This window comes from Salmo salar, chromosome ssa14, assembly GCF_905237065.1.
Source record: "Salmo salar chromosome ssa14, Ssal_v3.1, whole genome shotgun sequence".
Classification (NCBI taxonomy): domain Eukaryota; kingdom Metazoa; phylum Chordata; class Actinopteri; order Salmoniformes; family Salmonidae; genus Salmo; species Salmo salar.
Window position 1 is genome coordinate 3,930,224 of NC_059455.1, and position 22,828 is coordinate 3,953,051.

Here is a 22,828-nt window from a genome sequence, read left to right on the forward strand (position 1 = left end):
GACTTGACTCAGTTCAGGAAATGGGTCAGTGTCTAGTATGGTCTATGTACGCTGTTTATGTACAGTCGTGGCCAAAAGTTTTGAGAATGACAAATATTCATTTCCACAAAGTTTGCTGCTTCAGTGTCTTTAGATATTTTTGTCAGATTTTACTATGGAATACTGAAGTATAATTACAAGCATTTCATAAGTGTCAAAGGCTTTTATTGACAATTACATGAAGTTGATGCAGAGTCAATATTTGCAGTGTTGACCCTTCTTTTTCAAGACCTCTGCAATCCGCCCTGGCATGCTGTCAATTAACTTCTGGGCCACACCCTGACTGATGGCAGCCCATTCTTTCATAATCAATGCTTGGAGTTTGTCAGAATTTGTGGGTTTTTGTTTGTCCACCCGCCTCTTGAGGATTGACCACAAGTTCTCAATGGGATTAAGGTCTGGGGAGTTTCCTGGCCATAGACCCAAAATATTGATGTTTTGTTCCCCGAGCCACTTAGTTATCACTTTTGCCTTATGGCAAGGTGCTCCATCATGCTGGAAAAGGCATTGTTCGTCACCAAACTGTTCCTGGATGGTTGGGAGAAGTTACTCTCGGAGGATGTGTTGGTACCATTTCTTTATTCATGGCTGTGTTCTTAGGCAAAATTGTGAGTCAGCACACACCCTTGGTTGAGAAGCAACCCCACACATTAATGGTCTCAGGATGCTTTACTGTTGGCATGACACAGGACTGATGGTAGCGCTCACCTTGTCTTCTCCGGACAAGCTTTTTTTCCGGATGCACCAAACAATCGGAAAGGGGATTCATCAGAGAAAATGACTTTACCCCAGCCCTCAGCAGTCCAATCCCTGTACCTTTTGCAGAATATCAGTATGTCCCTGATGTTTTTCCTGGAGAGAAGTGGCTTCTTTGCTGCCCTTCTTGACACCAAGCCATCCTTCAAAAGTCTTCGCCTCACTGTGCGTGCAGATGCACTCACACTTGCCTGCTGCCATTCCTGAGCAAGCTCTGTACTGGTGGTGCCCCGATCCCGCAGCTGAATCAACTTTAGGAGACGGTCCTGGTGCTTGCTGGACTTTCTTGGGCGCCCTAAAGCCTTCTTCACAACAATTCAAAATCCAAAAAAGAATCAAACAAACAAGCAAGCCGTCTGGTGAGTATCAATTGACCTTTGATCCATAAGATTACATTCATATGGAGTTAGTCTCCCCTTTTTTTATGCTGTCTATGTATTCTCTAAGTATGCTGCCTATGTATGCTTGGCCGAGATAGAAACGTGCTCACATACAGTATGTATTATCTACCATTTTAGATCATTTTGGACCACAGTGTGTGGAGCTGTGGAGTGGTAACACTCCTGGTTCCATGCACATATGCAATTTTCTGCCTGAGACTGGGGTTCAATCCATTTGTACTTACCTCTCAATGCATCTCCACTTTTTCAAATATTTTTGTCAATAAAGCATAACAAAATATGAAAGGAGAGTGACTCTCCTGTCTCCTTAAAAAATGTAATAAAAATATAATAATTATGGACCACAAGACTATAGCGATTGCAATGGCTTCGGCTAATGGAGATGCAAAAAAATCAGAAAGAATTTAGGCTAACATGATTCATTTCAGACTAAAGCAAAATCATAAATACTGATAAGTGATCATGCCTCTCCCACTATAAATTACTGACATACAGGTATGAAAACCCAGAGAGAATCATGACTTCTGAGTGAACCAGAACAGAAACTCAATCAATCACGTGTGCCTTACAGTATCTGGAGTGAGCGCTCCTAGCCAATCACATATGGTCGCATTGAAAATCTACCATTACCAATGAACGAAAGACTGAAAGAACAGAGGGATATGAGAATGAAAGAAGAAAAAAAGTAGGCATGTGGCGCTCACCTTCCCGATGCTCAAGACATCGTCCTTCCCGTGCCAGTCCGGCTCGTAGACTTCATGTAGGGACTCTGTCAGGTTCATGGAAGCCTGTTGCATTGCTAGAAGACACCATCAACATGATAAGGGCTTAATTCAACCCAGTGGAACAAGTTCCCAGACACAGATCAAGCCTAGTTCTGGATTTAAGAGATCTTCCAATGAAGATGATCCATTTCCAACACTCTTGAGTCCAGGACTAGGTTTTAAACAAACCAATAGCGCTGTACTGCCCTACCAAACAAAGAAAAAATGATGATCAAATCGCTTTGAGCAGATGATGGAGATCAAAGTGCATGGTCAGCAACAAAAAAAAAAGGAAGACAGAACACTGCCATGTTGACCTGGGGCTGTATCCACAAATCATCTCAGAGTATGAGTGCTGATCTACGATCTGTCCATATAATCGTATTCATTATGATCGAAAAGGAAACACTGATATTAGATCAGCATCATAGTATACATCATTTTAGTCTGTAAAAATAGAATAGTTGCGTGAAAATATCAGCTTGATTCCCCTTGCAGGAGCTGACCAGTCATAATGAAAAAAATATGTTAATTTGTATATTTTACATTTTAGTCATTTAGCAGACATTCAGTTAATGCATTGAGGTATGACAACCACTTGTGCATTCTCATTTCGATGCCAAACCCACCACTGGTATGCTTGGCCAAAGAGCTCTATTTTCATGTCCTCCAATAAATGTTAACGCCTGGAGTTTGCTAAACAGCACTGACACTTGGATTGGAATCGGTGCTTTGGTCAGATGACATGAAAACTGAGCTCTTTGGCCATGCACACCAGTGGTGGGTTTGGCGTCGAAATGAGAATGCAAGAGCAGAAAAATATAACATACCTACTGTAAAATATGGTGGTAGACCTTGATGTTATGGGGCTATTTTGCTTCCCCTGGTACTGGGGCCCTTGTTAAGGTCAACGACTTTACCCAGTACCAGGATATTTTTGCCAAAAACCTGGTTGCCTCTGTCAGGAGGCTGACACTTGGCCGCAAGTGGATCTTCCAGTAAGACAATAACCCCAAGCACACATCAAAATCCACAAAGAAATGGTTAATTGGCCACAAAAATCTACATTTTGCAATGGCCATCTCAGTCCACGGACTTGTATTTTATAGTCTTGTATTTTCATATTCGTTTTTATTTCTAGTAGTTTTCAGATTTTTGTTTAGTTTCAGTTAGTTTTCAGATCCACTTTACTAGTTTTTATTTAGTTTCAGTTTTATAAAAACATTTCTATTTCATTTTATATGATTTAGTTTTAGTGTTAGGGACAGAAAGTAGCCCATGCTTGGGAGGCTAGGAGCCATTTAAGTGTTGTATAGTTAAAGTGCTTTTGGTGGTCACTTTCTGCCAGTGTGTGGCAGTAATGCAGGTTTAAAGGTAGACTCAGTGAGATGACGTACAGTAGATGCACAAAGTAAACAGTTGTAGTGGGTAAACAACCAGGAGTGTTCTCCACTGTTTTGGTCCCGTAGCTACCACGTTGTGGCAGCGTGCACATACAGACACTCCGTGTGACTGTGAGAGCAAAGTTTTGCATTATGCTCATCTCAATGGGCGCGTTCGAGCGGATCAATTTTGTCAAGTCGTCACCGCCTTTCAAAGTGTGTTGCAGTCTGGGGATAAAAAAATGGTCTAACTTGCGCCTACACGTCAACTGCATGAACTTTACAAAAATCCTGTGATCAAAGGTCATGAAGTTTTGACTGCAGTCGACTGTAAGTTTCTTCATTTGCTCTTCACCAACTTCATTCTGCAGCTATTTCCTGGATTGTGTACAATAAAATAAAATAACATCAAATTGATCAGAAATACAGTGTACACATTGTTAATGTTGTAAATTACTATTGTAGTTGGAAACGGCAGATTTTTGATGGAATATCTACATAGCAAAACACCAGTCTCAACGTCAACAGTGAAGAGGCGACTCGGGGATGCTGGCCTTCTAGGCAGAGTTCCTCTGTCTGTGTTCTTTTGCTCATCTTAATTTTTTATTTTATTGGCCAGTCTGTGATATAGTTTTTTCTTTGCAACTCTGCCTAGAAGGCCAGTATCCCGGAGTCGCCTCTTCACTGTTGATGATGAGACTGGTGTTTTGCACCCGCAAACTATTTAATGAAGCTGCCAGTTGACAACTTGTGATGCGTCTGTTTCTCAAACTAGACACTTTAATGTACTTGTCCTCTTGCTCAGTTGTGCACCGGGGCCTCCCACTCCTCTTTCTATTCTGGTTAAAGCAAGTTTGCACTGTTCTGTGAAGGGAGTAGTACACAGCGTTGTACGAGATCTTCAGTTTCTTGGCAATTTCTCACATGTAATAGCCTTCATTTCTCAGAACAATAATAGCCTGACGAGTTTCAGAAGAAAGTCCTTTGTTTCTGGCCATTTTGAGCCTGTATTCAAACCCACAAATGCTGATGCTTCAGATACTCAACTAGTCTAAAGAAGGCCAGTTTTATTGCTTCTTTAATCAGAACAACAGTTTTCCGCTGTGCTAGCATAATTGCAAAAGGTTTTTTTAATGATCAATTAGCCTTTTAAAATTATAAACTTGGATTAGCTAACACAATGTGCCATTGGAACACAGGAGTGATGGTTGCTGATAATGGGCCTCTGTACGCCTATGTAGATATTCCATTAAAGAATCAGCCGTTTCCAGCTACAATAGTCATTTACAACATTAACAATGTCTACACTGTATTTCTGATCAATTTGATGTTATTTTAATGGACAAAAAATGTGCTTTTCTTTCAAAAACAAAAACACATTTCTAAGTGACCTTAAACTTTTGAACGGTAGTGTATATTTTTTTATACCTACAGTGGTCCTAATATTCCAAATCAAATGGCTAAATGATCAATTTTATGACCATCTTAAAACAATTCCATATGTTAGCTTAGTAGATATTGCGATACAGAGGTTAGGGTGTTTTATGAGACTCTCGAGAAGGATGACCAATGACGTGACTTAAACTGGAACCAATTTGCTGTGATTCATGTGTACAGTGGATATATACAAATAAATGTGATATTTACACAACAACAACAAAAAAGCTTGAAAACCCCATTAGAAAATACATTTGAATTTTGCCCCCCCAGAAAACTAAGACTGAACAAATATTTCATTTTGGAGTCAAATATTATAGTTTCAGTATATATACATTATTTTATATCAGTTTACTAAATTGTTTTTTTTGTTGTTTTAGTTTACAATAATAATCTTGAGACGAACAACCACCGATATAAACGAAAACTATAAACAAAAAAAATGTTAGAACTGTATTGTTAGCATTTTAATGTAGGGCTATAGGGAAGACCGGTCATGTGGAGATGTTCCTATCGAAATGTTGTATTTTTTTTAAAGTTGCTAACTTGTTTAATAAGCTTAGTAAAGATTTTTTTAGGGGACCCTACATGGGGCCCAGACCCCAAGTTTGGGGACCACTGTACTAACCTCTTTCTCTGCTTGCTTCCTCTCTCTCTTTGTCTGCTCTGCTTTCCCCTGCATGCATTGCAGCCTGCCTCAGCCTCACCTATGAGTACCACACCCAGTCATTGGCCACATCCCTGTCTGTCTCAGTAGGCTACTCTCTGTATAGCAAAATTATTATGAGAACTTAGTAGCTGCATTTTTTCAACTGCTGAGGCAGGCTCCGTTTAACGTTAGCTTCTTACTTCATTCTTCTAGCTTGCTAAATAATAATAGCCAGAATAGAACTCCGACCTGGGGTACCTCAGGCCCTAGGCATGTGATGCGAGAGGGCGGCGTTAGCTGTTTTAGAGAGTGGTGAGTGTGCTGCTAAAAAGGAAAACCCGGGAGGCAAATTTTGGGGGATGCAGGCGAACAATAACTAACAAACCACTTTTCATGAGTCCACTCATTCGCAAAGACGCAGGCGTGTTAGAAATCTGTCAGATCAAGAATATAAGCGTTCTGAACTTTGATCAATGCTGGGAGCAATATTAAGATGTTGACCCGTAATTTATTATCTTTGTGTACAAAATGTAGATATTTTTGAATAATTAGAAAAAGAATACCAAGGTCTGGACGTCGGTGTCCTCATGTAGTTACGGCCCTACAGGGGTGTCAATCATTTTGACCCCTACCTTTTAGAGAAAAAAAGTATTACAAATCTCTTTCTCTGAGCAATTGTATTAGTATAAAATAATATAATTTCCCCCTTTTTTGGAGCAGACAATATAGCTCAGTTTTTGAATTATGTATACAGTCATTTTTGCTCATCTTTATCAAAGGTGTCAATCATTTTGGACCCCACTGTAGGTAAATAGGTTACTGTTCATGAAAGTACATATGAGTATCATACACAATATGGCATGTGAGGGCTTTCTGTCTTAATACTTTGTGTTTTTCTGTTGATCCAGCACACATGTAACATTCCAAGAAGTGGATATAAATCACAGATCTTTCAGAAGTGAAAATAAAACGATCTTCCAAATCAAAGCAGTTGCTATTCGTGTTGACTTTCCACTGTAGGTGTTCAGATATAGGCTCACATACTAAGTCTTGTGGGAGGGCACATATGTTCAAAGGATTAGACGACTGACATGCTCTAGCGGGTGCGTATGTGTTTGAGTGTGTGCGTGTGCACATGTACGGTGCATTCGGGAAAGTATTCAGACGCCTTGACTTTTTCAAAATGTTGTTACGTTACAGCCTTATGGATGAAATCGTTTTTTCCCCCTCATCAATCTACACACAATACCCCGTAATGACAAAGCAAAAAGAGGTTTAGACATTTTAGCAAATGTATTAAAAATAAAAAACTGATATCACATTTAGATAAGTAAATGTCTTCTTCGGTATGACGCTACAAGCTTGGCACACCTGTATTTGGGGAGTTACTCCCATTCTTCTCTGCAAATCGTCTCAAGCTCTGCCAGGTTGGATTGGGAGCGTTGCTGCACAGCTATTTTCATGTCTCTCCAGAGATAGGGCTCAAGTCCGGGCTCTGGCTTGGCCACTCAAGGACAATCAGAGACTTGTCCCGAAGCCACTCCTGCATTGTATTGGCGGTGTACTTAGGGTCATTGTCCTGTTGGAAGGTGAACCTTCGCCCCAGTCTGAGGTCCTGAGAGCTCTTGATCAGGTTTTCGTCAAGGATCTCTCTGTACTTTGCTCCATTCATCTTTCCCTCGATCCTGACTAGTTTCCCAGTCCCTGCCGCTAAAAAACATCCCCACAGCATGATGCTGCCACCACCATTCTTCACCGTAGGGATGGTGCCAGGTGTCCTCCAGATGTGAGGCTTGGCATTCAGGCCAAAGAGTTCAATCTTGGTTTCATCAAACCAGAGAATGTTGTTTCTCATGGTCTGAGAGTCTTTAGGTGCCTTTTGGCAAACTCCAAGTGTGCTTTCATGTGCCTTTTACTGAGGAGTGGCTTCCATCTGGCCACTCTACCATAAAGGCCTGATTGGTGGTGCTGCAGAGATGGTTGTCCTTCTGGAAGGTTCTTCCATCTCCACAGAGGAACTCTGGAGCTCTGTCAGAGTGACCATCGGGTTCTTGGTCACCTCCCTGACCAAGGCCCTTCTCCCCCAATTGCTCAATTTGGCCGGGCAGCCAGCTCTAGGAAGAGTCTTGGTGGTTCCAAACTTCTTCCATTTAAGAAAGATGGAGGCCACTGTGTTCTTGGGGACCTTAAAAGCTGCCGAAATGTTTGGTACCCTTCCCCAGATCTGTGTCTCGACACAATCCTGTCTCGGAGCTCTACAGACAATTCCTTCGACCTCATGGTTTGGTTTTTGCTCTGACATGCACTGTCAACTGTGGGACCTTGTATAGACAGGTATGTTCCTTTCCAAATCATGTCCAATCAATTGAATTTACAGCAGGTGGACTCCAATCAAGTCATCTCAAGGATGATCGATGGAAACAAGATGCACCTGAGGTCAATTTCGAGTATCATAGCAAAGGGTCTGAATACTTATGTAAATAAGGTATTTCTCTTTTAAATTTTGTTATAAATTTGCAAAAAATTCTAAAAACCTGTTTTCGCTTTGTCATTATGGGGTGTTGTGTGTAGATTGATGAAGAAAAACATTAGATTTAATCCATTTTAGAATAAGGCTGTAACGTAACAAAATGTGGAAAAAGTCAACGGGTCTGAATTCTTTCCCAATGCCCTGTATATGTGTATTTTCACCTATGAGTGAATGTGTGTCTTGCATAAGCATTTGCTCTGCTGAGGCTTGCCTTGTACAGCTTGCCAGGTATGTGTGTGTACGTGTGTGTGTGTGTGTGTGCCTCACCTTTTACAGCCGCCAGATATGCCTTCATCTCCCTCTGCAGCCGGGAGCCCTCTGTCTGTAGAGAGAACAAATACATGAGGCTGAGTGTCACACACACACACACACTTTACTGGAAGAACAGTTACCAAATTGGTATATATGCCAACCCCCACATGCATCACACAAGTTGTGTATTGAAACGAATATTAACGTAATGTAAAATGTCACACATCCTTCCAGAAGTAATAGGCTGTACCAAATTACATCATATATTTACTCCCAAGACTGATCTCAAACCAGTTGCAAAGATAAGCAATCTTTCAGTTTGATTTAGTGTCAGGGGATGAGGCTAAAAATCGATTTGTCTCAGAAAGCAATAATATTAGCCATTATTCCTTTCGTTTATTAATGTATAGTTCTATATATTAATTTTAAAGATGTGCATAATGATTTTACCTAGCTGAACATTTTGGAAGAACTGATTGCAAACATTCCATTATGGCCATGGTAGGTAAATAATGCTGTAATTTTAGGACCATGGACAGGGGATGGCCAGTTGAGGGTTACTCATGCCTACAAACAAACATTTTGTCCATGGTCCTGAAATGGCAGCACTGCTTGTACAGTGATGCAGTGCTATGGGAGTACAGTGATGCAGTGATGCAGTGCTATGTGAGTAAGGGGTTTAATGATATTTTATGAAGACAACAGTGTCCCATAGCTTTTTCTCATTCAGGCTTTGCTAGCTTTGCGTGGCATAGCATATCATCTTGTTTCCATCAATGGAGCTGGAGGCTTGTAAATGTCATGTATTTCAGAAAGAGCTTGTTCTCATTCTGCAAATGTAATGTTATACAAACTTTGAACTTATGCTGGAACATGTGTCGGATATTGACAGGTTGGGATCGGGACCCTGTGGGTATAACCAGGTACAGTAAGAAATGTTGACCCACTAGTCCTTGTAGTGTAGTAATTTGCACACTATAACTTAATATGCATGTCATTTAGTTGTACAGTGCTTTTCAAGCCATCTTAGCTTTGCCTGGTACTTACCATTATGACTTCTATGTTGTAGCTTTTCCTAGCTTTGCATGGCATTTAGGTTTGGCTATACAATCCTTGAAATATTTGCATACTGTCACTGTATCACACATTTTGTGTGCTCTCCATAGCTTTGAGTGCTATTAACCATATATTTTGGGGTTAAGACTTCAGCCTTCCTTGCTTTGCATGCCATTTGTTCCCATTAGACACATTTTGTATTGAATTTGTGTTTTCCCTAGCTTTGAACCGTTTTCTGGTTTCAGCCCTCCTAGCTGTAGCTCACCCTCGTATTTACCATATGAAAAATGCTGTATTGAATTCACAGCTTTTCCAAGCTTTGCATGGTATCCCCCGTCTGACACATTTCCGGGGGTTTGGACCGCTGCCTTGTTAGCACGGCGTGGTCCGTGGTCTTTGCAAAACCTGGCTGGAGTAGCATTAGCAACAGCAGAAGTGGCGGTACCAGCCGCTGTAGTGCCAGCCCTCCAGTTTGACACAGCGCTCAAGTGTGACGTTTCCCCTAGGTACAGATCTAGGATCAGCTTCCCCTAACCTTAACCATTAGTGGGGAAATGCTAAACTTCACCCTGTTCCTAGCAAAATGGTGGTGGTGGTGGTGGTGGTGGTACCAGCTGCTGTAATACCAGCTGTTGTAATGCCAGCTCTGATTCATGATGCTTTTGCACAGCGGAGCGGGGTGAATTAACCTCAGGCTACTGCGGGGGAGCTGGAAATTTAGCACCAAGTATCTCCCCTCTGGACTGCTGCCGCTTAATTTGCATACACACACACAAAGACACACAGACACACTAGAGTGCATAAGTAGGTAATCTTGCTATGCACACCCCCACACAGACACGCACACACTCGCTCAAAAAAACATACACGTGTAACGAGGGTTAGTGTGCTGCTAACAGCTTAGCTTCCTCCACTGTCCGACTGACCCATACTGGGCTTGAACCAGTGATCCTCTGCTTCACAAAACAATGTGCAAACCAATTGAGCCATACAAAATGTACCTCTTTGATGACTCCATCGGCAACATTTCAAGCTAGCTGTTGAGTGAGCTTACGGTACATTCTTAACTCCATTACACATGCATAATAAATAACATGTGATATATGCATGTGTACGCGCGCACACACACACACACACACACACACACACACACACACACACACACACACACACACACACACACACACACACACACACACACACACACACACACACACACACACACACACTCTCTCTCTGAAAGACCCACCACAGCAACCTATGGATATTTACCATTCGGGTCTAAACTGACACAAATTAACCACTAAATGTCACTTTTGGCTATGGCTGTATCCTACACAGCAGAGAGATACATCTAAATTCTCCAGCTGCCATTTTGATCTACTGCTCAGGTCTACCAGTGTCATCAGTATTCGGACTTGCATCAGAATGCAACGAGCGCTACAATTTGGGACAGTGGAGAGGAGGAACTGGGAGTGGACAGATGGATGGGATAGAGTTAAGACATAGATAGGGATGATAAAGAGCCAAAGAGGGGACACCCCTTTAACGAATGTTTAACATTAAATGTTCACAGGGAGAGATTTGAAAGAGGCAAATGTAGAGAGCGGATATAGAGAGCAGTGAGGGAGAGGAAAAGAGGGAAGAGCAAAAGGGAGGAGGGGAAAGGGTAAGGAAGGCCAGTTTACTATGTAAAACCACCCTGGTGTTATTAAGCACTCTAATCAGGATTATATAGGACAGGTGGGGAGACAGGGAGAGAGAGGTGGGGAGACAGGGAGAGAGTGATGGGGAGAGAGAGGTGGGGAGACAGGGAGAGAGAGGTGGGGAGACAGGGAGAGAGAGGTGGGGAGACAGGAGAGAGAGAGGTGGGGAGACAGGGAGAGAGTGATGGGGAGACAGGGAGAGAGTGATGGGGAGACGGAGAGAGAGCTTTGTGATTTCAAAAAAGCTTTGAGGGTCTGCTATACAAATTGATGGAAAGTGGTGTTGGGGGAAAAACATAAGACATTATAAAATTCATGTACATAAACAAGTGTGCAGTTAAAATTGACAAAAAATGCACACATTTCTTTCCACAGGGCTGGGGGGTGAGACAAGGACGCAGCTTAAGCCCCACCTTCTTCAACATATACAGTTGAAGTCGGAAGTTTACATACACCTTAGCCAAATATATTTAAACTCAGTTTTTCACAATTCCTGACCTTTAATCCTAGTAAAAATTCCCAGCCTTAGGTCAGTTAGGATCACCACTTTATTTTAAGAATGTGAAATGTCAGAATAATAGTAGAGAATGATTTATTTCAGCTTTTATTTCTTTCATCACATTCCCAGTGGATCAGAAGTTTACATACACTCAATTAGTATTTGGTAGCATTGCCTTTAAATTGATTAACTTGGGTCAAACGTTTCGGGTAGCCTTCCACACGCTTCCCACAATAAGTTGGGTGAATTTTGGCCCATTCCCCCTGATAGAGTTGGTGTAACTGAGTCAGGTTTGTAGGCCTCCTTGCTCGCACACACTTTTTCAGTTCTGCCCACACATTTTCTATAGGATTGAGGTCAGGGCTTTGTGAGGGCCACTCCAATGCCTTGACTTTGTTGTCCTTAAGCCATTTTGCCACAACTTTGGAAGCATCTCCATTATGGAAGACCCATTTGCGACCAAGCTTTCACTTCCTGACTAATGTCTTGAGATGTTGCTTCAATATATCCATATAATTTTCCCTCCCTTATGATGCCATCTATTTTGTGAAGTGTACCAGTCCCTCCTGCAGCAAAGCACCCCCACAACATGATGCTGCCACCCCCGTGCTTCACGGTTGGATGGTTGGTTCATGGTTGGGATGGTGTTTTTCGGCTTCCAGCCTTCCCACTTTTTCATCCAAACATGGTCATTATGGCCAAACAGTTCTATTTTTGTTTCATCAGACCAGAGGACATTTCTCCAAAAAGTACGATCTTTGTCCCCATGTGCAGTTGCAAACCGTAGTCCTGTTTTTGAATGGCGGTTTTGGATCAGTGCCTCCTTTATGCTGAGCGTCCTTTCAGGTTATGTCGATATAAGACTCGTTTTACTGTGAATATAGATACTTTTGTAACTGTTTCCTCCAGCATCTTCACAAGGTCCTTTGCTGTTGTTCTGGGATTGATTTGCACTTTTCACAGCAAAGTACGTTCATCTCTAGGAGACAGAATGTGTCTCCTTCCTCAGCGGTATGATGGCTGCGTGGTCTCATGGTGTTTATACTTGCATACTATTGTTTGTACAGATGAACGTGGTACCTTCATGCATTTGGAAATTGCTCCCAAGGATGAACCAGACTTGTGGAGGTCTACAATTTATTTTCCTGAGGTCTTGGCTGATTTCTTTAGATTTTCCCATGATGTCAAGCAAAGAGGCACTGAGTTTGAAGGTAGGCCTTGAAATACATCCACAGGTACAACTCCAATTGACTCAAATTATATCAATTAGCCTATCAGAAGCTTCTAAAGCCATGACATAATTTTCTGGAATTTTCCAAGCTGTTTAAAAGGCACAGTAAACTTAGTGTATCTTAACTTCTGACCCACTGGAATTGTGATACAGTGAATTATAAGTTAAATAATCTGTCTGTAATCAATTGTTGGAAAATGTACTTGTGTCATGCACAAAGTAGATGTCCTAACCGACTTGCCAAAACTATAGTTTGTTTCTCAAGAAATTTGTGGAGTGGTTGAAAAACGAGTTTTAATGACTCGCAGCACCCGGCCTCACCCTATTAGAATCTGAAATCAAATGTCTACTGTTTCCTGATGATCCGGTGCTCTGTCCTCAACCAAGGAGGGCCTACAGCAGCACCTAGATCTTCTTCACAGATTCTGTCAGACCTGGGCCCTGACAGTAAATCTCAGTATGACAAAAATAATGGTGTTCCAAAAAAGGTCCAGTTGCCAGGACCACGAATACAAATTCCATCTAGACACCGTTGCCCTAGACACAAAATACTATACATACCTCTGCCTAAACATCAGCGCCACAGGTAACTTCCACAAAGCTGTGAACGATCTGAGCGACAAGGCAAGAAGGGCCTTCTATGCCATCAAAAGGAACATAAAATTCCACATACCAATTAGCATCTGGTTAAAAATACTTGAATCAGTTATAGAACCCATCTGCTCACCAACCAAGAATTTTAATGGTCGCATACCCATATTTTGCAGATGTTATCGCAGGTGCAAAGAAATGCTTGTTTTTCTAGCTCCAACAGTGCAGTAATACCTAACAATACAAAACCATACACACAAACCCCCCAAATTAAAATAAATATCAGAACGAGCAATGTCAGAGTCTGGAATACATATGACCAATGTTGGAATCAAATCCACAACCCTGATATTGCAAGTACCGGACCATGCTCCAACTAACTGAGCCATAATTTGATTAACAATATTATATTAGTAAGTAAGCCCTGTCCAAGCCAAATGGCCCGTAGGGCAGGAGCTTATCTCCTGTTTCTGCAGCGTGAGGCAGCATGATGTACATGTCCTGGACAGGAGGACACTAGTCTGTCGCAAGGCCTTACCCCACATCTATATGTCCTTAAAGGATATATAGTGCCTTCAGAAAGTATTCATACCCCTTGACTTATTCCACATTCAAAATAGATTCAATATTTATTTTTTCTAACCCCACTACATACAATACCCCATAATGACAAAGTGAAAACATGTCTTTAGAAATGTTTGCTAATTTATTGAAAATTAAATACAGAAATCTAATTGACATAAGAATTGACTCAGGGGTGTGAATACTTATGTAGAAGCAGCTTTGGCAGCGACTACAGCAGTGAGTCTTTCTGGGTAAGTCTCTTAACAGCTTTGCAACATGGATTGTACAATATTTGCTAATTATTCTTTAAAAAAATGTCAAGCTCTGTCAAGTTGATCATTGCTAGACAGTCATTTTCAAGTCTTACCATAGATTTTCAAGCCAATTTAAGTCAAAACTGTAACTAGGTCACTCAGGAACATTCAATGTGGTCTATGTAAGCAACGTCAGTGTAGATTTGGCCTTGTGTTTAGGTTATTGTCCTCCTGAAAGGGGAATTTGTCTCCCAGTGTCTGTTGGAAAGCAGACTCAACCAGGTTTTCCACTAGGATTTTGCCTGTGCTTATAGCACTGTATTCCGTTTCTTTTTATCCTAACAAACTCCCTAGTCCTTGCCGATGACAAGCATAGTCATAACATACTCATGTAGCTCAGTTGGTAGAGCACGGAGCTTGCAACGCCAGTGTTGTGGGTTCGATTCCCATGGGGGACCAGTATATGAAAATGTATGCACTCACTACTTTACTTAGCGTCTGCTAAATTATATAAATGTAAAACATGATGCAGCCACCACCATGCTTGAACATATAAAGAGTGGTACTCAGTGATGTGTTGTGTTGGATTTGCCTCAAATGTAACCCTTTGTATTCAGGACAAAAAGTTTTTTTTGCAGTATTACTTTAGTGCCTTGTTGCAAACAGGATACGTGTTTTGTACTGGCTTCCTTTTTTTCACTCTAATTTAGGTTAGTATTGTGGAGTAACTACAACATTGTTGATCCATCCTCAGTTTTCTCCCATCACAGCCATTGAACTCCAACGGTTTTAAACTCACAATTGGCCTAATGTAGTGACTGGGTGTATTGATACACCATCCAAAGTGTAATTAATAACTTCACCATGCTAAAAGGGATATTCATTGTCAGATTTTTTTGTTGTTTACCCATCTACCAATAAGTGACCTTCTTTGTGAGGCATTGAATCTGTGTTTGAAATTCCCTGCTCAACTGAGGGACCTTTCATATAATTGTTTGTGTGTGGTACAGAGATGGGGTTGTCATTCACAAATCATGTTAAACACTATTATAGCACACAGAGTAAGTTCATGCAACTTATTATGTGATTTGCTGAGAAAGGTTTTACTCCTGAACTTAGTTAGGCTTGTCATAAGAAATGGGTTGAATACTCATTGACTCAAGACATTTTCATTTGTATTTAATTTGTAAAAATCGAAAAAAATATAATTCCACTTTGACATTATGGGGCATTGGGTGTAGGCCAGTGACAACAAATCTACATTTAATCCATTTTAAATTCAGCCTGTAACACAACAACATTTGGAAAAAGTCAAGGGGTGTGACTTTAAAACATCTTAACTACTTGTGACTGTAGGAGAATTTGCAAAAGTCACTTTTTGGCACTCTGTCACTGTGTCCATTCCAAGATGTGCTGTTCATCAACAAAAACAAATCTCTCAAATTTTGTGAACAAATTTGTTTACATCTCATTTCTCTTTTGCCAGGATAATCCATCCACCTGACAGGTGGCGTATCAAGAAGCTGATTAAACAGCATGATCATTACACAGGTGCACCTTGTGCTGGGGACAATAAAACAAAGCCACACGTCTCAAGTTTTGAGGGAGTGTGCAATTGGCATGCTGACTGCGGGAATGTCTGCCAGAGCTGTTGCCAGATAATTGAATGTTAATTTCTCTACCAACGTTGTTTTAGAAACTTTTGCAGTACGCTCAACCAACCTCAGAACCGCAGACCACATGTAACCATGCCAGCCCAGGACCTCTACATCCGGCTTCTTCACCTGCGGGATCGTCTGAGACCAGCGACTCGGACAGCTGGTGAAACTGTGGGTTTGCATAACTGAAGAATTTCTGCACCAACTGTCAGAAACCGTCTCAGGGAAGCTCATCTGTGTGCTCGTCGTCTTCACCAGGGTCTTGACCTGACTGCTGTTCAGCGTAGCTGACTTCAGAAGGGCAAATGCTCACCTTCGATGGCCACTGGCACTGGGGCTGGGAACTCTCATGAACTTATCCTCTGCAGCAGGTGGGTCTTCCTTTCCTGTGGCGTTCCTCATCAGAGCCAGTTTCATCATAGCTCTTGATGGTTTTTGCAACTGCACCTTTTTATTTTTTTTACTGATCTAATTTCACCTTAATTTAACCAGGTAGGCCAGTTGAGAACACATTCTCATTTACAACTGCGACCTGGCCAAGATAAAGCAAAGCAGTGCGACAAAAACAACAACACAGAGTTACATATGGGGTAAACAAACGTACAGTCAATAACAATAGAAAAATCAATGTACAGTGTGTGCAAATGAAGTAAGATTAGGAAGGTAAGGTAATAAATAGGCCATAGTGGCGAAAAAATTACGATTTAGCATTAACACTGGAGTGAACGATGTGCAGACGATGATGTGCAAGTAGAGATACTGTGGTGTAAAAGAGCAATAAAAAATAATAAATAACAATAAGGAAGTGAGGTAGTTGGGTGTGCTATTTACAGATGGGCTGTGTACAGGTACAGTAATCGGTAAGCTGCTCTGACAGCTGATGCTTAAAGTTAGAGAAGGAGATATAAGTCTCCAGCTTCAGTGATTTTTGCAATTCGATCCAGTCATTGGCAGCAGAGAACTGGAAGGAAAGGTGGCCAAAGGCGGTGTTGGCTTTGGGGATGACCAGTGAAATATTCCAGCTGAGCGCGTGCTATGGGTGGGTGTTACTATGGTGACCAGTGAGCTGAGATAAGGCGGGGCTTTACCTAGCAAAGAGTTATAGATGACTTGGAGCCAGTGGGTTTGGCGACGAGTATGTAGCGAGGGCCAGCCAACGAGAGCATACAGGTCGCAGTGGTGGGTAGTATATGGGGCTTTGGTGACAAAGCAGATGGCACTGTGATAGACTACATCCAATTTGCTGAGTAGAGTATTGGAGGCTATTTTGTAAATGACATCGCCGAAGTCAAGGATCGGTAGGATAGTCAGTTTTACGAGGGTATGTTTGGCAGCATGAGTGAAGGAGGTTTTGTTGCAAAATAGGAAGCTGATTCTAGATTTAATTTTGGATTGGAGATGCTTAATGTGAGTCTGGAAGGAGAGTTTACAGTCTAACCAGACACCTAGGTATTTGTAGTTGTCCACATATTCTAAGTCAGAACCGTCTAGAGTAGTGATGCTAGTCGGGCGGGTGGGTGCGGGCAGCGATCGGTTGAAGAGCATGCATTTAGTTTTACTAGCATGTAAGAGCAGTTGGAGGCCACAGAAGGAGTGTTGTATGGCATTGAAGCTCGTTTGGAGGTTTGTTAACCTGTTGGGGATAGGGGGCAGTATTTGCACGGCCGGATAAAAAATGTACCCGATTTAATCTGGTTACTACTCCTGCCCAGTAACTAGAATATGCATATAATTATTGGCTTTGGATAGAAAACACCCTAAAGTTTATAAAACTGTTTGAATGGTGTCTGTGAGTATAACAGAACTCATATGGCAGGCAAAAACCTGAGAAGATTCCTTACAGGAAGTGGCCTGTCTGACCATTTCTTGCCCTCCTTGATCATCTCTAACAAAAACAGGGGATCTCTGGCATGACGTGACACTTCCTACGGCTCCCATGGGCTCTCAGAAGGCGGGAAAAAGCTGAACGATGTAATTCCATCCCCAGGCTGAAACACATTAGCGCGTTTGGCAAGTGCTCTATCAGAGGGCCATCAGACTGAGGCTCGTGCATGAGGGGATAGCATGCTTTTACTTTCACTCTCTTTGTATTAAAAAATTATTTCCCGGTCGGAATATTATCGCTTTTTTACGAGAAAAAATGGCATAAAAATTGATTTTAAACAGCGGTTGACATGCTTCGAAGTACAGTAATGGAATATTTAGAATTTTTTTGTCACGAAACGCGTCGTGCTCGTCACCCTTATTTACCCTTTCGGATAGTGTCTTGAACGCACGAACAAAACACCGCTATTTGGATATAACAATGGATTATTTGGGACCAAACCAACATTTGTTATTGAAGTAGAAGTCCTGGGAGTGCATTCTGACGAAGAACAGCAAAGGTAATAACATTTTTCTTATAGTAAATCTGACTTTGGTGAGTGCTAAACTTGCTGGGTGTCTAAATAGCTAGCCCTGTGATGCCGGGCTATCTACTTAGAATATTGCAAAAACATATCGAGTGCATAGAGGAGTTCTGTATCTATAATTCTTAAAATAATTGTTATGTTTTTTGTGAACGTTTATCGTGAGTAATTTAGTAAATTCACCGGAAGTGTTCGGTGGGAATGCTAGTCACATGCTAGTCACCTGCTAATGTAAAAAGCTGGTTTTTGATATAAATATGAACTTGATTGAACAGACATGCATGTATTGTATAACATAATGTCCTAAGATTGTCATCTGATGAAGATCATCAAAGGTTAGTGCTGCATTTAGCTGTGGTTTGGGTTAATGTGACATTATATGCTAGCTTGAAAAATGGGTGTCTGATTATTTCTGGCTGGGTACTCTGCTGACATAATCTAATGTTTTGCTTTCGTTGTAAAGCCTTTTTGAAATCGGACAGTGTGGTTAGATTAACGAGAGTCTTGTCTTTAAAATGCTGTAAAATAGTCATATGTTTGAGAAATTGAAGTAATAGCATTTCTAAGGTATTTGAATAACACGCCACGGGATTCAACTGGCTGTTGAGTAGGTGGGACCCAGAGAGGTTAACGCAGTGTCCAAAGAAGGGCCAGATGTATACAGAATGGTGTCATCCGCGTAGAGGTGGATCAGAGAATCACCAGCAGCAAGAGCGACATCATTGATATACAGAGAAAAGAGTTGACCCGAGAATTGAACCCTGTGGCACCCCCATAGAGACTGCCAGAGGTCCGGACAACAGGCCCTCTGATTTGACACACTGAACTCTATGTGAGAAGTAGTTGGTGAACCAGTCAAGGCAGTCATTTGAGAAACCAAGGCTATTGAGTCTGCCGATAAGAATGCGGTGATTGACAGAGTCGAAAGCTTTGGCCAGGTCGATGAAGACTGCTGCACAGTACTGTCTCTTATCGATGCTGGTTATGATATCATTTAGGACCTTCAGCGTGGCTGAGGTGCACCCATGACCAGCTCGGAAACCAGATTGCATAGAGGAGAAGGTACGGTGGGATTCGAAATGGTCGGTGATCTGTTTGTTAACTTGGCATTCAAAGATTTTAGAAAGCCAAGGCAGGATGGATATATGTCTTTAACAGTTTGGGTAGAGGGGGATGACCACGGTAGCTTTCCAATTTTTGGGGATCTCAGAAAATACGAAAGAGAGGTTGAACAGGCTAGTGATAGGGGTTGCAACAATTTCAGCGGATAATTTTAGAAAGAGAGGGTCCAGATTGTCTAGCCCAGCTGCTTTGTAGGGATCAAGATTTTGCAGCTCTTTCAGAACATGTGGGTGAAGGAGAAGCGGGGGGGACTTGGGTAAGTTTCTGCGGGGGGTGCAGATCTGTTGGCTGGGGTAGGGGTAGCCAGGTGGAAAGCATGGCCAGCGGTAGAAAAATGCTCATTGAAATTATCGATTATCGTAGATTTATTGATGGTGACAGTGTTTGCTAGCCTCAGTGCAGTGAGCAGCTGGGAGGAGGTGTTCTTATTCTCCATGGACTTTAGTGTCCCAAAACTTTTTGGAATTAGTGCTACAGGATGTATATTTCTGTTTGAACTGACTGTGTATATTGGTTCATGACTTCCCTGAAAAGTTGCATATCGCGGGGGCTATTCGATGCTAATGCAGAACGCCACAGGATGTTTTTGTGCTGGTCAAAGGCAGTCAAGTCTGGGGTGAACCAAGGGCTATATCTGTTCTTTGTTCAAATTTTTTGAATGGGGCATGCTTATTTAGCACTTTTAAAGAGCAACCAAGCATCCTCTATTGACGGGATGAGGTCAATATCCTTCCAGGATACCCGGGCCAGGTCAATTAGAAAGGCCTGCTCGCTGAAGTGTTTTAGGGAGCGTTTGAAAGTGATGAGGGTTGGTCGTTTGACCGCGGACCCATTACGGATGCAGGCAATGAGGCAGTGATTGCTGAGATCCTGGTTGAAGACAGCAGAGGTGTATTTAGAGGGAAAGTTGGTCAGGATGATATCTATGAGGGTGCCCATGTTTACGGATTTAGGGTTGTACCTGGTTGGTCCTTATTAATTTTTACAGGAGCAGCCAACAAGTGCTCAGCATATATGGAAACTCCTTCAAGACTGTTGGAAAAGCATTCCTCATGAAGCTGGTTGAGAGAATGCCAAGAGTGTGCAAAGCTGTCATCAAGGCAAAGGGTGGCTACTTTGAAGAATCTCAAATATAAAATAGATTTTGATTTGTTTAACACTTTTTTGGTTACTACATGATTCCATGTGTGTTATTTCATAGTGTTGATGTCTTCACTATTATTCTACAATGTAGAAAATAGTAAAAATAAAGAAAAACTCTTGAATGAGTAGGTGTGTCCAAACTTTTGACTGGTACTGTACCTTCAAATAAAAGGTGAAATTCTGTACTGTTGCCTCATATGAAACATTTGATCTCAAATTAGTGATCCTGTAGCCAAATAATGTTTATGAGAAATTATCTAGTTTGATGGGATGGGCAGTTTGTTATATTTAAAGTTACAAGAGAGAAAAGAAAGAGAAACACATTTAATATAAAGTAATTAGTTAAAACATCAATCAAAAGGGCACTTTTTATATAGTAGGGCAAAATGGCAGGTGCTTCAGCACCCTTAGGGCTCCATCTGCTGTCCAAATACATGTATGAAACAAGGGTGTCTGGAGAAGGAATCCGTTCACCAGGCATCGTAGTATTGTTTTTAATTTATATGCAATCAGAGAAACATCAGGTCCCATTTTGAGAGTGTGGGAGAACTGGACCGGGGAACAAACTCCCAACCTTCCAATCTCAGGGTGGACACTCTAAACAAAAGGCCACTGAGATGGTACCTGACAAAATTATGTAATATAATACGATAGAACAAAGACATTGGCCTTCCTCACCTCCTGTCGCTTGAAGTTCTGGACGGCTTGATCAAAATGGTCATCTTTCGTCTCATCCGCCTTTCCCAGTTTCTGCAGTACCTGGAACCAAATGAACACAAGATGTTCTGAGACAGTCTGTGAAATAAGCATCAATTAGCCACTTTTGCTGCTGATAGGAGCAGGGTGTATTGCCCCTAGATACTGATTTTGGGTCAGTTTTGCATTTCCCCTTAATAGTTAAAGGTCCAATGCAGTCGTTTATATCTCAATATCAAATAATTTACGAGTAACAATTAAGTACCTTACTGTGATTACTTTCAAATAAAAATAGCTTCTTAGCAAAGAGAAATTTCTCAAGCAAGAATTTTGCTAAGACTGTCTGGGAGTGGAGTTATCGAGGGGCTTAATTGGACGAGCCACATGTAACACGAAAAGTAGCTGTTATTGGCAGAGAGGTTTGAAACTCTGTTATTGGTCTACTAACTAACTGGTGATGTCGCCAGGTAGGTCAAAACTACCTCCCACCAAAACAGGCTGAAAAATGTCAGGCAGTCTTTTCAAACAGCTATTACACTTAAAGGGCATTATCATTATTTTCACAATTTCACAATAATATTCCTACCTCAGTGTGGAAATATATGTAAAACACAGGAAAATCATGTTTCTGACTGCACTGGGCCTTTAAGGTTAGGATTGGGGGAGGAGAAGCTGATCCTTGATCTGCATTAGGGGAAACTTCACCCCGGAGATTAGTACACACTCATCTATTTAAAATCAAATTTGATTTAATTGCATTTAAAATCGCAACACACTTTATAGCACAACAATAAAATAAACGCAATAAAAAACAATAGAAGGCAGCATATTACAGACTTGCCAACTAGATTGAATACCAACTGAATTGCATTCTAGTTGAACTGGGTACTGAGTACTGGTTGCTAATGAGTACAGCATTTTCAAAAGATACTTTTGGTCATGTAGTGTATCTGGACACCTGCTCGTCGAACATCTTATTCCAAAATCATGGGCATCAATATGGAGTTGGTCCCCCCTTTGCTGCTATTACAGCCTCCACTCTTCTGGGAAGGCTTTCCACTAGATGTTGGAACATTGCTGCGGGGACTTGCTTCCATTCAGCCACAAGAGCATTAGTGAGGTTAGTGAGGGCACTGATATTGGGCAATTAGGCCTGGCTCGCAGTTGGCATTCCAATTTATCCCAAAGGTGTTCGATGGGGTTGAGGTCAGGGCTCTGTGCAGGCCAGTCAAGTTCTTCCACACTGATCTCAACAAACCTTTTCTTTATGGACCACACTGTGTGCACGGGGGCATTGTCATGCTGAAACAGCAAAGGGTCTTCCCCAAACAGTTACCACAAAGTTTGAAGCACAGAATCGTCTAAAATGTCATTGTATAGTGTAGGTTAAGATTTCCCTTCACTGGAACTAAAGGGGCCTAGGCCGAACCATGAAAAACAGCCCCAGACCATTATTCCTCCTCCACCAAACATTACAGTTGGCACTATGCATTCGGACACGTAGCGTTTTCCTGGCATCTGCCAAACCCAGATTAATCCGTTTGACAGCTAGATTGTGAAGCGTGGTTCATCACTCCAGAGAACGCGTTTCCACTGCTACAGAGTCCAATGGCGCATGGTGATCTTAGGCTTGTGTGGGGCTGCTCGGCCATAGAAACCCATTTCATGAAGCTCTCGACGAACAGTTATT

General features: G+C 41.7%; 1 protein-coding gene across 9 annotated transcripts in view; it reads right to left on the reverse strand.

Annotated features, from left to right (window-relative positions):
- Positions 1-22,828, reverse strand: part of amph (amphiphysin) — a 132,944-nt gene that overhangs the window by 79,225 nt on the left and 30,891 nt on the right. For all 9 annotated transcript variants that reach the window (XM_014139119.2, XM_014139120.2, XM_014139127.2 and 6 more), the window contains exons 2-4: positions 21,121-21,201; positions 8,226-8,280; positions 1,901-1,995 (exon numbers count right to left, since the gene is read on the reverse strand). In XM_014139119.2, coding sequence (XP_013994594.1) covers positions 1,901-1,995; positions 8,226-8,280; positions 21,121-21,201 — 231 coding nt within the window. The remainder of the gene's footprint in view (positions 1-1,900; positions 1,996-8,225; positions 8,281-21,120; positions 21,202-22,828) is intronic.